Here is a 15,816-nt window from a genome sequence, read left to right as displayed (position 1 = left end):
AACTTAGGATCGTGTTTTCGAACATTCAGGACCGCTCGAAAGGATTTGTTTGAACCGCTCGAAATTCCTGTTTGGATTACTTGGACCGCTCGAACGTTCATCGCCTGGACCGCTCCAAAAACTGATTCGCTCCAAAAACTGCTTTGGACCGCTCGAACGAACAATACTTGAACCGCTCAAACGAACAACATCTGGTTCGCGTTTATGAACCGCTCATATGACAAGTCTTGGTCCGCTCATTTGAACTTATTTGGACCGCTTATAGATACATTGTGTTGGTTCGCTTATTCGACTTGATTCGCTCTTTTGGTCAAAGTTACTGGTCCGCGTATCTGCCCAACCAGTTCCGCTTATTTGTCCAAATTAGTTTTCGCACATACGATCAATTTGATTTCGTTCAAGTGTCAAGATTATTTCACGACAACTGAGTGTTAGTGTATTTCAATTTACTTGATATTGTTTGAACTGATTAAGTTTGTTTGTTTGCTTCCAGGTTATTGATTTTCAGGAGATCAAAAATGTCGAACAATGGTGAAGAATTCTACAATACATTCTACAATGCGTTCACTTCTGAATCGTCAGACAGAAGAGCTGAGTTGAAAGAATATTCAAAAGAGATTTCAGATAATCTGAAGTTCAAAAACATGTACGGAAGTCAACAAAAGCCACCAAAATTGATGAAAGTTGAAGATTATAATTGGTGGAAAAACAGGTTTGAAGGATGGGTGAAAGCTTTCGCTCCTGAAAGCTGGTTAAAGTTAGTAACTGAATATCAAGCACCAGAGAAAGCAGAGGGAGAGTTAATCGAGGAGAAAGATTTTACAGAAAAAGATGTAAAGAATGTTGTTGCTGAATACAGAATGATAACTTTGATTAAACAGTCAGTGAGAGAGGATATTATTTCATTGCTTGAACAAGAAAAAACGTCAAAGAAATTGTGGGAAGCATTGGAGAGAAAGTGTGTTGGGAGTAACGAGATTGTAAAAAACAAGAAGAAATTGTTGCGTAAAGAGTTTGAAGTGTTCAATTGCATGAAAAATGAATCTGTTTGTAAGATGTTAGAGAGATTTGGACATCTGAAAATGGAATTGGTTAGATATAAAATTGAATATTCTGAAGAATTGATGGTGGATAAATTGTTTGATGCATTGCCAAATGATCAAGATTGGCAATATTTTGCTCTTATGCTGAAGAATACAATCAAGCCAGATGATCTAAAGGTTGATTTGCTGATTGAGAGGCTTGAAAGCCATGAATTGGAGTTAAAGAGATCTAAAGTCAACAGTCCAGCGTATCAGCAGAATGTAGAGATTTATTACAGAGGAAATGTACCAAATGCTGGTTCTCCAAAAAACAACATTTTCTGCTGAAAGTTCGAAATCATTCAACAATGAAAGTCTTCACAGTGGTTTTCACAGTGGTTCTTCTTCAAATACTTCAGATTAAACTGCTTCAAAGAATGTATTTCAGTGTAATATCGCAATCGATTTAAAGAATGGGCAGAACTTCAGTGAAGAATCAGCGAAACAACAGATGGTTTTCTTAGCATCTGTATTGGAATCGTATGAAGGCCTCGTCGCAGGGAAGATTGGAAATACCAACTTGACAAAAGAAGAGTATGATCAAATAGATCCAGAGGAGATGGAACTGATGGATATCAGATGGTGCATGGCCAGTGCAGTTCGTCGAGCACAACGGTTCATGGAAATTACGGGGAGGAAGTCAATTGGAGGGCCATCTACTAAACTGGGTTTTGACAAATCCAAAGTGACATGTTTTAAATGCAAACAAAAAGGTCACTTCAAGTGCGAGTGCAGAAATTCGTATGTTGCTGAAGATTCTGAAAATCCGTTCAACGAAGACTATTACAAGAAAGCGATTTATCATCAAAATAAGTCTGAACCACCAAGGTTGAAACAGCAGGAAGAAAAATCAAGGGCTCTAGCAGTCATTTATGATGATGAAGGCTATGACTGGAGCAAAGAAGTTCTTCCAGAACAGGATGCTGTTGGTTATGCATTCGTGGCAAAAGATGAACATGATACATGGTGGAGAAGAGACAGTGCAAGATGGGAGATTGGCAAACTGTATGAACCATTTCAAGAAGCACAGAGAGCCAAGAGATGGAATGAAGAGTTGGAGTGCTACTTGGATCCACAGGGGAATCCAGTGGTAGATCCGTCAAAAGTTGATTTTGATGCTGTAACTAATGTGTTTCCAAGTGAGCGTGTTTTCAACACAAAAAGGCTTTCTGATAGCAGCTATCTGCCAGAGTTGATGAACAAGTTGAGAGAAGTCTTTGAAACGAGTCTACCGAAGGTGGTAGAGATGAAGAAGAGAAAAGAAGAAGAGTTGAAGAAGATGATTGAAGAAGTAAAGACTGTTGCAAAGCTTGCTGGTGAAGAAAATCAAAAAGCTGAGGAAGAACAAAAGCCGAAAGAGATGGAAGAAAAAGTTGAGAAGATACAGGAGACAAAGGAAGCTGAGCACGCCGAAGTTTCAATCACTGAGGTAATCAAATCTTCTGGATTATCAAATGTTGAATTGGTTGTAGAAAAGGAAAACAAGTGCAGGAATTGCATTGAAAAGTGCAAAGCCTGTATTGAAAAGGAAGAAATAATCAAAACAAAAGATAATGAAATGAACAAACTTGAAAATGCGTTAAAACTGAAATGTAAAGAAAGGATTGACACAGAGCAAAGCTTAAAATTAAAAGTTGAGAAATTAACACAGAAATGTCATGATTTTGAAAAAGAAAATACGGTTTTGAAAGAAAAATGTGACACAAAATGTGTTGATTGCATTGAGAAAGAATCTAAGTTTCTAGAGTTACAAAAACAGTATGATTCTTTAAAATGGTCAAGTCAGAAAGTACAAGAAGCTTATGATACTTTGAAGAGCCAAGTCAAAAGTTTTGATCAGAGATTGTCTGAAACTTTAACAACCAAAGAATTGTATGAAAGACAGTTTAAAGAAAAACAAATTGAATTAAACAAGCGTGTTGATGAAATTGCTAATCTTAAACAAGTCTTGGCTGAAAAAGAAAAGATTGTTACAAAACTTCAAAGTTATCATAACTCTTCGTACATTCTCGAGCGTATTTTCAATATCACATCAGATGACAAAGATACTAATAATTGTAAAAAGGGTATTGGTTCAGAGTTTCATCAGGTACCACCACCATTGAGGGACAATTATACTTTTTATGATGAGGAAAAGGTGGCAAAGGGTTTGAACATAGTTGACCAATTACCTAAAAGTATCGATGTGACTTACACCAAATCTGATGATGCTGATGATTCAGAGGTGGTATGTAAGGTGAGTGATAGTGTTTTGAAAGGAAAGTCTGAATCACAGGATGAAGATGAAGGAAATCTTTATGATGGATATCTGAAAGACACGAAATCTGAGAAGAATTTGAATGATGATTCAAAAGGATTGGTTTATACCATGATTGGATCGGACAAATTATTCTTGGATGTGGTTTTCCCGATTCAGAATGTGATTTCAGAGAAAATTGACGAAGTTTTCAAGATGGTTGAAATTGAGAAGTCTGAAATGTCGAAGTTTGCTGGTAAAGGTTTCAAAGGGTCTTCTAACAAACCTGGTTCTAAGAAGAAAAACATGAAGTCTGGTTTGGGGTATAAGAAGAAACATAATCAAAACAGAACTGAAAGGTCCAATTTTCAGACAAAAATGAATTTTGTTCAAGGAAAAAGTTTCACCGAAGTAGAAAAATTCAAAATTGGAAAACAATCTAATGCAGAGTTTGAGGATATGAAAAAGAAACAACAACAGGCAAAGGATGTTTCAAAGAAAGTATGTTTTAAATGTGATAAAATTGGACATGTTGCACGAAAATGTCCAAATCCAAAGTCTGTTGATGTTGAGACACAGAAATCTGAGAGTGTGAAACCGAGGACAACCAGATTTGATTCAAGACAAACTTGGCGGTATACAACAAACAAGTTTGTCTCAAATCAAAATTGGAAATCAAACCCGAACATGTTTAATTCTAGACAGACCTGGAATTCTCACACACCCAGAATGAGAACATCATGGAGTCGGATAACATCGGTTGGTGTGACAAAACCTCAAAAGATTTGGAAACCTAAAAATGTTGTTCAAACTCAAAAGGTTCAGAAAGAAACACATTTTTACAAAAGAGGTACTCCGAAAGGTCAAGTGTGGTCTGTTAAGAAAAGTGTTGATTTGATGAAAGATGAGAAACAGAAACAAAGTTGGAAACCAAAAACTGACACAATAAGTTCAACTTCTGCGGAGAAAACATCTGAGTATTCAGATGTGGTTGCTTATGATGAAAATTTTCCACCACTCAAGGCTGAAAATTTTAAAATTCAGGTTGCTAGAATCAAGGTTACACCTAAGGTTGCTGAGGCCTGGGTGGACACCATGTTTGATTAAGTGGTTGGAATTGCCGGAGCTTCCTGGATTGCGAAGCATGAATCGGCATCTATCTTTATTGATTGATATTTTTATGACAAGTTGTTTGCGTATTTGATAAGGTTTGAATGTGCAGGTGATAATTGCTGATGAAGATTGTGAGAGTGTTGCACAGGAAGAGGTTGAAGATCCCTGGTTTTGGTCAGACAGGGAGTTTGTTTGTTGTTTTGTATAAGTTTGTGTTGTGTTTGATGATTGCTGTTTGTTTGTTGGTTGTTTGTTTGTTTGGTTGATGATTGTGATGTTTGATATTAGTCTACTTTGAATAAGTGGTGATGGACTATGCCGAAACCCTCACGGCGGAACAAACATGATTACTCACAAGTTGAAGAACGGTTTTCTAACTGTCAAAATCAATGGGTTATAAATCATGGGGGTACTTGATGTTATATTTTCTGCAAAACAGAGCATGAGAAGCAGAAAATGGATGGCGAGACAAAGCTATCAGTATCGGTTTGTCAAATTTCTTTAATGGTTTTGCATTTTAGGGGGAGAAATTTTGTTAGAAAATACAAAAACATTAGAAAATTTGAAAAATACAAAAACGTGATAAATTCAAAAATTTGAGTTTTGCGTAAAAAGAGGAAATGATTGTACATCAGTAGACAGTTACAGTATGCTAAAGAAATGTAATGATTAAATAGCATTAAGCAGTCTCACAAATGATATGCCGATAGGTTTTTATACATTTAGTAAGCTTTTTCGGGATATAAACCTAAATTCAAACTTACTTATTTTGTGGGGAACACTACTTGGATATATAGGTAACCCCTGAAATCTCGTTTGAAAGGTTTCGTATTCTGATATCCTAGGTGTTTATACTCTATGATGTCTGGGGTATTATTCCGGGACTTCTGTTGAACGGTAGTTCTGACCTAGTCCCTGGCTAATACTTTATCTGGAAATGCTTGAAATATAGCATAAAGCCCTCAGCTGATTAGACAATAAAATTGATAATCATCTGTTGTAGCTGAAAAGATCCTCTAAAGGGGACACACTGCAAAGTTGAAACTGATATCTCTCTGCTGAACGGAAGTTCTGACCTGAGATCCCTCAGTTCTCGCATTTAACCCCTAATTTATGTACAGACATCATTGTAGTATTCTTACCTGTAAGACTGAATATTGAGATTCTGGATACGGGAGTATATTCAAGAGGTGGGACACATGAATGAGTTTAAGTCTTAAAACATCTAAATCGTATCCTGAATCAGTTGAAATTTGTATGAAAATTTAAATGGATCAGTATATCGACAATCTAAGTGAATTGTTTAATTCTGAGTATGATTTAAAGCTTAACGGTACTTGTGACTTGTCATAAACTGATATGATCCTCTGGTGCATTCTCAAAACAAAAAATATTGTTTGTAAATATGATTGTATATATTTCTTTACTGCTTTATACTTTCAGAAAATACAAAAAGATTTTGATTTCTGCATTATTTTCGATAAACCGATGTCTGAGTTGCTGAATTTCAAAATCTAAGTATGCTGATTGTGTTTCTGAAAACTAAACGAGTTCATTAATTTGAAACTTGAAATTTTTAGAAAACTTCAAAAACAGGTTGTGAATATTTTCAAGGTCATTAATTTGAACTTGAATGATAATCTGTGGGGGAGTGTTTTAGAAAGTTGTATAGTGCCAGTTTATGGTTACTGGTTGATGATTTTAAAATGATTGTTACTTAACATTTGTATGAGTGATTACAGGAAAGAACCAGATTACGATCCCGAAGAACCGAGTCTAAGGGGGAGTCTGAAGATAAGTTGTAAGTGAGGAAGAGCTTGTAGCTGAAAAGCAAGGTGATGATCTCTAAAAGCACGGAAGCTTGATGAGAGGGGGAGCCTACTGATGATGAAGTTGGCAAAGATGATCAAGACTGAAGAGGTGGCATAACAGAGAATGTTCACTGAAGACTTCGTCAATATCCGAGGGGGAGTCTGTTGGTGCATTACGTCTATTGACTTCGTCTTGTATCATGTAATAGGATAGGATAGGTTAGAAAAACCAGTGCACGAGGTTCGAGAAACGAGAACTGGTGAAGTAGCATTGTGGACCGCTTATATGGACATTGTCCATATAAGCGAACCAGATTAACTCACCTGGACCGCTTATATGAACATTGTTCATAAAAGCGAACCACATCAACTTATCTAGATAGCTCATAGAGCATGTCCACATAGGCGATCCAGAATCTCTATAAATAGGTGCATGGTTAATTCATTTGGAACGCTTGGAACTTGTAACGAAGTGCTGCCGAATTGCTTCCAGGTTGTAAACATTGTTAGAATCAATAAAGTGAAGCATTATATTTAGTTTGAGCATCTAATTCACTGATTCCGCCTTTGAATTAGGAAACGACTCTTCTGATCGACTCATTCAGGGTCAACGACGATCCAACAAGTTTCGACAGAGAACTAGTTTTGTCAAATTTTACAATAAGTTGTAAAGATTGAATTTCTTTAAAAACGAGGCTTTTTACGAAATCGGGTTGATATATATAAAGATCTACTAAAAGTAATGAGATTTACTTCATAGTTTTGGAAAACTACAAGTTCAAGTGATTCTTGCGATTTACAAATTTATTGACTAGTTTGTTGCTTTGAACGTTGTTTTGATTGAATGAGAAAATTGTTGGTTTGATTTATAAAAGAAAACGATACGCTTGAAAGCGTGGCCACCTCCAGTTACAGAGGAAACTCTGGTGAAATTTTTCCAAAAACCTAACACTTAGAAATATTTTCACTACAAGTGTTAGAAATACATTTTGACATGTTTTCAAATTATAGATTTCGCCACGACTTTATTTACAAAATATCGGAGGTGGGATTTCACAAAATAAAACTTGGTAAATATATATTTAATATATATTTTTCATAACGTCACTTGTTATGTGTTTATGATTATTTTGTGAAATATACATATATTATTTTTAGGGTAAAAATAATATTATCGTGTTAACGACTCCAAAATAATATGAACGCCTTCGCAATAATTATTTAAGTTACACCGGTAATTATTATTACCACTCGATCTTTAAAACGTAACTTACGCATTTAAGGAAATAGTTATGAACGCGTATTTTTGTCAAGGTATTATTTTGGGAAAATTATATGTACTAAAATATAATATTTTTGGGAAGAATATTTATATTTTGGAATAAGAAGTAAGATATATATTAAGTGAGACTTAATAATATATTCCGAAGTACACGAACGCACATGTAATAAATCCCCCATCCTTGGAAAGGAAAAATAATCACCAAGTATATACAGAATGTAAACACGAAATAGTTGTCTAACTATTTCCCAAAAACTTAAACCATAAAGTTAAGGCACGGTCGTCCGTCTAATAGAGTTAGTACGTGTAGGTCGTCGCACCGCTGCTTGATCAGGAGATATACTTGGTAGAGACGCACCACTGTGAGTTCATGTCCCACTTTTCTCTTAACTGTTTTCAGTTTTCTAAACTGCGGGGGTGAAATACATGTTACTATGATTACGAATACTTTATACATGGTATGGTTAGCGTAAAGAGGTTTACTACTTAGATCATGTGAGTGGGTAGGCGGAAACTTGAGGCCATTAATCCTCAGGGTAGGACCGAGGGACAGGAGCGGTAGATCTACTTGGGTGTAGCGAGCCCAGCCCCAGGCCCAACAGTATGGACCTCGGGGTGACTTTGTGCCCAACGCATAAATCCGCTAGGTTTGAGTCTCCCTACTTGCACTTCACACATATCAATGGCCTTGCAAACCATTGGTGATCTCTTTTTCCTTATTTGCTACATACCAGGATTATTTATACATACAAAGGTTTATTTACTCACTTACACATGAACTCGCTCAACATTATTGTTGATTTTTCCAACTTACATGTATTTCAGGAAATTAAAGGAGCTGGCGCGGTATGTTGTGTTTTCCCGCTGCATATGGGTTCCGAGGTCATCCCGGTTTAGGAAATGTGACTTTTTCCTGGACGAGTCACAAATCTTAAACTGCGTTTTATTCATGTTGATGTTTATGTCTTTCAAACAATATTTTATGTTATGTTGTTGTAGTTTCCAAGACAATGTCGTGTTACGTTTGTTTTAAAACTAAATCTACGGATGATCTTGCATGGTTTTTATTTCATATAGCTTTCTTATGATTAAGCTATGGTATTAAGAAGTCACACCAAAATTAACCATGCTTCCGCAAAGCCAGGGTGTGATAAGATCCATCACACCACAACCTCCATCTAGTTCGTGACTTAACCACCACACTTCGTCTAGCTCGTACACGAATATTCAACCAAATCCCCAAATCAAAACACCACCATCAACCATCGCTTTGATTTTTTTAACGACCATCATTCCGGCTTCATTTACTCGAATATTCAACCAAACAAGTTCAATTTCAACACAAAATTTAGGGCTCGAATACGTTACCGGGGAGTGCCGTAGGTGATGTTGAGAGTGGTTCGGTTGATCGGTGACAATGATGTGGGGATTCTTGATGAAGTGGAAGTTGAGTAGATCAGAGGTTAACGTCTACAATGGTTTCAGATCTATGGGTTGGGGTGGTGGTGGTGGTGCTCGTGGTTGTCGGAGGGTTGGGGTGGTGGTGGTAGTGGAGATGGGATATGGTTGTGCTTTGAATCTACAGGTTTATGTTGTGCACCACAACAACAACAAAAACCCCCCAATTTCTATGCGATAATCTCAATCCTCAATCTCCAGATCCTCCTTTTTGATTTTCATCCTCTAATTTCCACAAATGCGATCCTGAATCATGTGCCTTTTTTGTGAATTTTGATCCAAGGTATTCCTTAGGGTTCTTTGATGTTAATACTCTGTTTATGAAAAAGATGGCTTTGTGTTTTTTTATATATAATGTATATATATTTTTTTAAATCTGATTTCTTTTATTGTTTAAATTTATTTTAGATAAATAAATGAATAAAATTACCAGTTTACCCTCATGTGCAAGGCACATGCCAACTTAACTGAATTTTTTTAACAAAGTTAGGGCCAAAGGACGTAGAGTGTAACGAGTTTTATAAATAAAGGACTGTGACTGTAATTATCGAAGTTAAAGGCTATCCATTGTAACCCGTTACAAACATAAAGGACGAAAAGTGTAATTTACCCTAACATTTATTTTAAATTCCCGCATCTAAATTTACTTATAAATGATAAACGCATGCAGTTTAAATCGCAACCATAGATATTTGTTTTCTATAATTTTGTCCATCAACTTGAGATGCGTCTAATTAAGAGTGACGAATATATTAAAAAACAAAGCTAATGAATAGTAATGAATAGTTAGTCTCATCCGATTTTTGTACTGCATATATACAATTTTATTTTATAGTCCATTAGTCCTACAAGATCTGGCTCTTGGTTTAGTGGTTGATATGTTGTGTTTTCCTAGCTTTGGCGCTAGTTCAAAACTCATCCCATATCACTTTTTTTTCTTTTTTATCTACCCCAATCGTGTGTCTACAAAACGTATTTCTTCACCTCTACATCACCTGATCACCACCATCATCATCTCCTTTTTCCCCAAAATCAAAACCCTAAATCCACCAAATTCACCTAGGGTTTCACTCCACAACCACCCCAATTTCATCACCATGTACAACAACTTCAAAGAACAAGCAATCGAGTAGGTAAAGCAAGCAGTACAAGAAGATTACACATACCTACAATAGCATATATTACATAAAAAATAATATTATATTTAATAAGGTTTTCTCAACTCAAGAAGTTTTTAATAAATATCATTTTCTTATGTATGTATATGTATATGTGTGTGAATGAATAATTGCACTTAAAAGTCCCCTAGAATAAGGAAAACAATACCTTAGAATTCTCTAGATAAAACCTCCAAACTCCTATATCCCTTGCCAAATGCCAAGAGAGTAACCTATGATCTCTGACTAAAGAGAAAATGTCTATTAAATAAGTTAGCCTAATGTTAACATTTTTTTATATTTAATTCTAAATAATAAATAATATATATGCTTTACATACGTGTAGATTCAATATTATATCAAATAGGCACGTGCAAAAATATAGGAAATTAACGTTTATTGTCAAAATAGAAATGCTTCTTTCTTCTTTATGCCATCTTTCTTTCTTATTTGGAATGCTTGTTTCTTCTTTATGTCATCTATCTTTCTTTCTTTATAAAGTTAATTACATAATTAGTCACTTTGGTTTGCACAAAGTAACATACTTAGATACTAATAGTTTAAAATCACATTCTATGGTATTAACTTTTTATTTTGTAACGTTTGGAGGTATTAACATTATTTGTAGGTTTAAAATCACATTCTATTAGTACCTAAGTATGTTATTTTGTGCAAACCACAGGGACTAACTATGTTAATACCCTAGAAGTTAATACCTCCAAACGTTACAAAATGAAAAGTTAATACCCTAGAAGGTGATTTTAAACTATTAGTACCTAAGTATGTTATTTTGTGCAAACTATAGGGACTAAATATGAGAAATGTTTCTTTCTTTTTTATGTCATCTTTCTTTCTTTAGAATGCTTCTTTCTTGTTTATGTTATCTTTCTTTCTTTCTTTATTTATATATCACTAGATTGTTCACCCTGAATGTTACACGGATTGAGTAAAAAGAAAAAAAAATCAATAAAAGCCGTATTAATAATATATTAATATCATGTGTCTTTCTCTCTATTGGTTTAGGAATAACATTGTTAATATTATTGACTAATAATAATAATGACATGGTTTAATAATATCTTATATATAGTTGTTTAATACTTTAATATCTATTATATTTTTATATTAGAAATATACATAATAGCATATAAATGCCTAAATATATTAACAATATATATATAATAGCATATGAATGCTTAAAATCGTATCTATCTATACTTTCTATAAAACGAGAAATCCCAATGACAAAAGAAAAGCTGATGTGTCAGCAGGAGAGGCTGTCCAACAATGTTTTTCTTATGTCATTATTACATCATAAAGCCTAATATATAAATCACTTTAAAATACATTTAATGTTATATCAAACCGAGTAAATTGCTAAAATCGTCCCTGACGTTTGTTCACATTTGCTAGATCCATCCAAAAAAAGTTTTTTTCTCATAGGAACCACTGAGGTTTCAAAAAAGTTGCTAAATCCATCCAAAATGACTAATACCCTAAAAATACTAAATTTAAAGAGGGGTAATTTAGTCATTCTCCTAATTTATTTAATTAACCCTTTTTTTAAACAGGTTATGAAATGCCCTTATAAACAAAACCCTAAAACCTTTTCAGTCGACCTCAACATACGGTTTGTTAGAGAACAAGTTAAACCATGAATGACGACTCGAGCATCTGGAATATTAGAGAGCAAGATTCGTATTTCAATCCAGAAGTTGAATACGGTTTGTTCCTCTCATTCAAGTTTTGTGCGATTTGTTCTTTTTAAATTGTTACTATTTTGTTAATTTTTCATGTTGTATATGATTTCAGATAATCACCATGATTTCTTCACACTGGAATTTCATCATGGTGGGAAATTTAGTGATTTTTCAGACTTAAGATATGAGGGAGGTAACCTGACATACATGCCCAACTACCTTAGTTTCTCCAAAATTTCATAAGCAAACTGGTAGACCTAAGAAAAAGAGAAAGAAATCTATTGTTGAGGTTGAAGAGTTGAGAAAGCAGGTTTCTACAAGCTCAAAAATGCCAAGACATAGCAACTCTGTAACCTGTGGTATTTGCAAAAGTAAAGGACATAACAAGAGGACTTGTGGAAATGGTGTTGGAACAAGTGGTGTTGCTGGAAGCTCAAATGGTGCTGGAACAAGTGGTCGAGATGCAGCTTAGAAGTGTTATTTGGGTGCTTGTTTAATTTTTGGTCAGTTGGCATGTATTAACTGTCAGGGTTGTATTTTTACGTGTCAAACTGTTATAGGCATGTGGTTTTTTGGCATCTATTAACTGTTTCGATGGTATATTTTTGGTCAGTTGGTATATTTGGCATGTAATGGGTTTCATTGTAATGTAACTACAACCCCATCGTTACGCTTCTACAGTGCCTACTTACGGCGCACAACTGATATGGGTCAGCGCTTAGTTACGCTACACAGGCAAATCGACGGATCAAGCCGTATGGAAATCTTTTTACGCTGCACAGCCAAACAGTGTGCAGTGAAGGTAAAAACCTTCCGCAAGGTAATTTCGTTCACAGCGGGGTCAATCGAGTACAACAGAAGGGTAACGAGGGTAAGGGGCGCAGTGAGAAGGCGTAAACAAGGACGTGGTGGACTTGAGAACACTCTTTTAACATTTGTATCTTAGCTGCTGTCCTTTTTTAAAAATCTCGAATAAAACTGTTTTGCATATTGCCCAAAGAAGCAGCTGTATATAGCTTACTGTATACAAAAATAAATTTACGTTTTGAACACTCTTGAACCTTTGACCATGCCATTTACTTTATCACTTTTAACTTACTGTATACAAAATAGAAACAATATATTAGTCTTAGGGTATTATTCATATAAGGGCATTTAATAACTTGTTTAAAAAAAGGGTTTATTAAATAAATTAAGAGAATGACTAAATTACCCCTCTTTAAACTTAGTATTTTTAGGGTATTAGTCATTTTGGATGGATTTAGCAAATTTTTTGAAACCTCGGTGGTTCCTATGAGAAAAAAACTTTTTTTGGATGGATCTAGCAACTATGAACAAACGTCAGGGACGATTTTAGCAATTTACTCTATCAAACCACTACCTTGTATATTTTCAAATGTTAAAAGTCTGGCCCACATTCCAAAGGGTAAACCACTGCCCATCTACAAGAAAGTAGCAGCTGGTTCCTTTGGCAAACGTATACTTAGCAGCAGCAGTTGTTATCTCCCGTAATGCTTTTAGAACAGCAGATGTGTAACGCTAATTACCGGGAAATTCAAATTCAAATATGCATGGGAATAAGTAATTAGCAATTAATGCATGTCACTCAGAAACTCCTGTCAATCAACCTTCTTATATAAGGCTTTTCTTCTCATTTTCCTCCTCATATTTCATCACGCTTTCATCTTCTCTGGTTGTGAAATTTGAAATCTAATCACAATCCGAATTCCGAATTAGAAGCATGTCAATATCAGTTGAAGGTATTAATCTTAGTTTTGTTAACGATTTGAATCCTTAGAAAGATATGTGGAACATGAAAGCGAGAATTATTCGAAAATGGAATCAGGGTTACAAGATGGATCTCATCTTCATTGATGAGAAGGTAATTTGTATCTCTGCTTTTCCGTGTTATTAGAGAATGTAGTGTTGTATGCTAAGAAGATACTTTCTTTAAATGTTCTTTAGGGAGCTAAGATTCAAGCAGGTATTAAGAGTCATCTGATACCTATTTTTGATGGACAGCTTCAAGAAGATGTTGTTGTGATTCTGTTGAAATTTGGTGTTGGTGAGAATAAAGATTTATATAAAGTAGTAGTGCAGCCTTATAAAATCAACTTTTATAGATGCACAACTGTTACTCATGTGAGAGATTGGCAAGGTGTTGAGTATGGTTTCAATTTCAGAGCTTATGAAGATATTTTTCAAGGAGAGGCGTTAAACGCTTTGAGTGCTGGTAGTGTATATTTTTGTTATCGTGTCTTGCTTGAATAATATTAGAGAGTTTTACTTATATTTTTGTATAATGTGATCATAGCTGTTGTTGGATCTGTGATTTGTTGTGGAGATCTTGAAATCTTTGATCGACCTCCAAAGGAGACTAAGAAGATGAATTTCGATATTGAAGACTTGGAGTAAGTTGTTGTTTATATGCGAAGTCATGTACTGATCATTGTTTGTATTTAATGATGTTAATAAATAAGATGAAGAATGTTGGTATTTAATGTGGGATCTTTGTAATGGTAATAAATGAGATCTATAGTGTTTGTATGTAATGCTGAATCATGGTAATAAATGAGGTCTACAGTTTATTCTTAGTGAATATGGTAGTTAATTAATGGCTCATTTGCTACTTTAATAAATGTCATAATTTTCCTTTGATTTTTGTTTTTATTCATTCAATGTTGTTTTGATATTAGAGATTTGTAAAGAAATGGTCATAAATTAGTCTTTAGTATATCGTCATATGAATATTCTTTTCATGTAGGGGTAAGGTTTTGCGGTGTACTGTGTGGAATGATTATGCTCTGCAGATTAAGGACTTTATTTCTAAAACCCCACCTCATGAGCATGTGATGGCTGTTATACAGCATGGAAAGTGTAAGGAATGGAAAGGTATTTTTGTTACTTTCTGCAAATCATAACTATACTGTTTATTTCTGGCAATATAAAGACAGGTATACATTAAATATCTATATACTTTTCCATGTAGGTGAATATACTGTTCAAAGTGATAAGTTTGCAACACGAATTTTTCTGAATGAAGGAATTGGTGAAGTTAATGAGCTAAGGAGGAGGTAATTTGTCAACGTAATTTCTATTGTATATAGATGTTCAAGTCAAACACTTGGTTTCATATTATTTGTATACTAATTCTAATCATTTGTGGTATTCAAAAGGCTTATACTGAAGTTTGGACAAGGGAGTGGTTCTACTTCTCAAACAATACTATCGTCTCAGAGTGTTTTTCCATTGCATAAAGAATTTGTAACTGATGGTGTGAAGAAACATGTTGATGGGATTACTGAGATAGAAAAGGTTTCACATCTTTTTATATAGTTTGGTTATTTGTTTGGTTTGTCACCTGCATGTTTTTACAGGAAGTGTCTTGTGTTTTTACAGGAAATGTCTTTGTGTTGTGGTTGCGACAATTAAGATTGTGCAAGAAGAGTAGCCGTAAGTGTTTCAAGATGGTGATGGATAAAAGTGAATACTTGCAGAATGTTGAAAATGTTTCAGACGATATTCTTCGATTGCCTGCGACTTCTTTGATTTGTATCAAAAGTCATACTGAAAAGATGTACATCGATCACCACAAAGTAAGCAATGATGATTATTTAGCACTATATTTATATAAGTAACATTCTAAGACTGATATTTGAATATAGTTTTGCAGTTTACTTGTTAGTTGTGTATATTTCAGGTTCAAGGTGCAAGTGCGGGTGCAGGATGAGAGTGGTAGTGTTTCTTTTGTTATGTTTGATAGAGATGTTCAGAAGCTTCTTGGATTAGCGGCGAGTGACATAAGAGAGAGGTAGGTTAAGGCCAATGATATTGGATACCCTCATGAGATATTTCGATTGGTTGATAAGAAGGCTGCTTTTAAGATTGATGTTTCAGAGTTCAATCTTAAAAATGACTATCATGTTTATACTGTGCAAAAAACATGTGATGATCCAGTAATAATTGATGAGTTGGTT

At 34.7% G+C, this 15,816-nt stretch overlaps 1 protein-coding gene across 1 annotated transcript; it reads left to right on the top strand.

The window, feature by feature from the left end:
• The first annotated feature begins 13,652 nt into the window (after positions 1-13,652).
• On the top strand, positions 13,653-15,175 carry LOC110941179. Its single transcript, XM_022182796.2, has 6 exons — positions 13,653-13,721; positions 13,805-14,072; positions 14,154-14,250; positions 14,604-14,731; positions 14,829-14,913; positions 15,016-15,175. The coding sequence occupies exons 1-6, from the start codon at positions 13,653-13,655 to the stop codon at positions 15,173-15,175; spliced, it is 807 nt and encodes a 268-aa protein (XP_022038488.2).
• The last annotated feature ends 641 nt before the right edge of the window (positions 15,176-15,816 follow it).

The sequence above is a fragment of the Helianthus annuus genome, chromosome 4 (genome assembly GCF_002127325.2).
Source record: "Helianthus annuus cultivar XRQ/B chromosome 4, HanXRQr2.0-SUNRISE, whole genome shotgun sequence".
NCBI classification, from domain to species: domain Eukaryota; kingdom Viridiplantae; phylum Streptophyta; class Magnoliopsida; order Asterales; family Asteraceae; genus Helianthus; species Helianthus annuus.
This window is presented reverse-complemented; position numbering and strand designations above follow the sequence as displayed.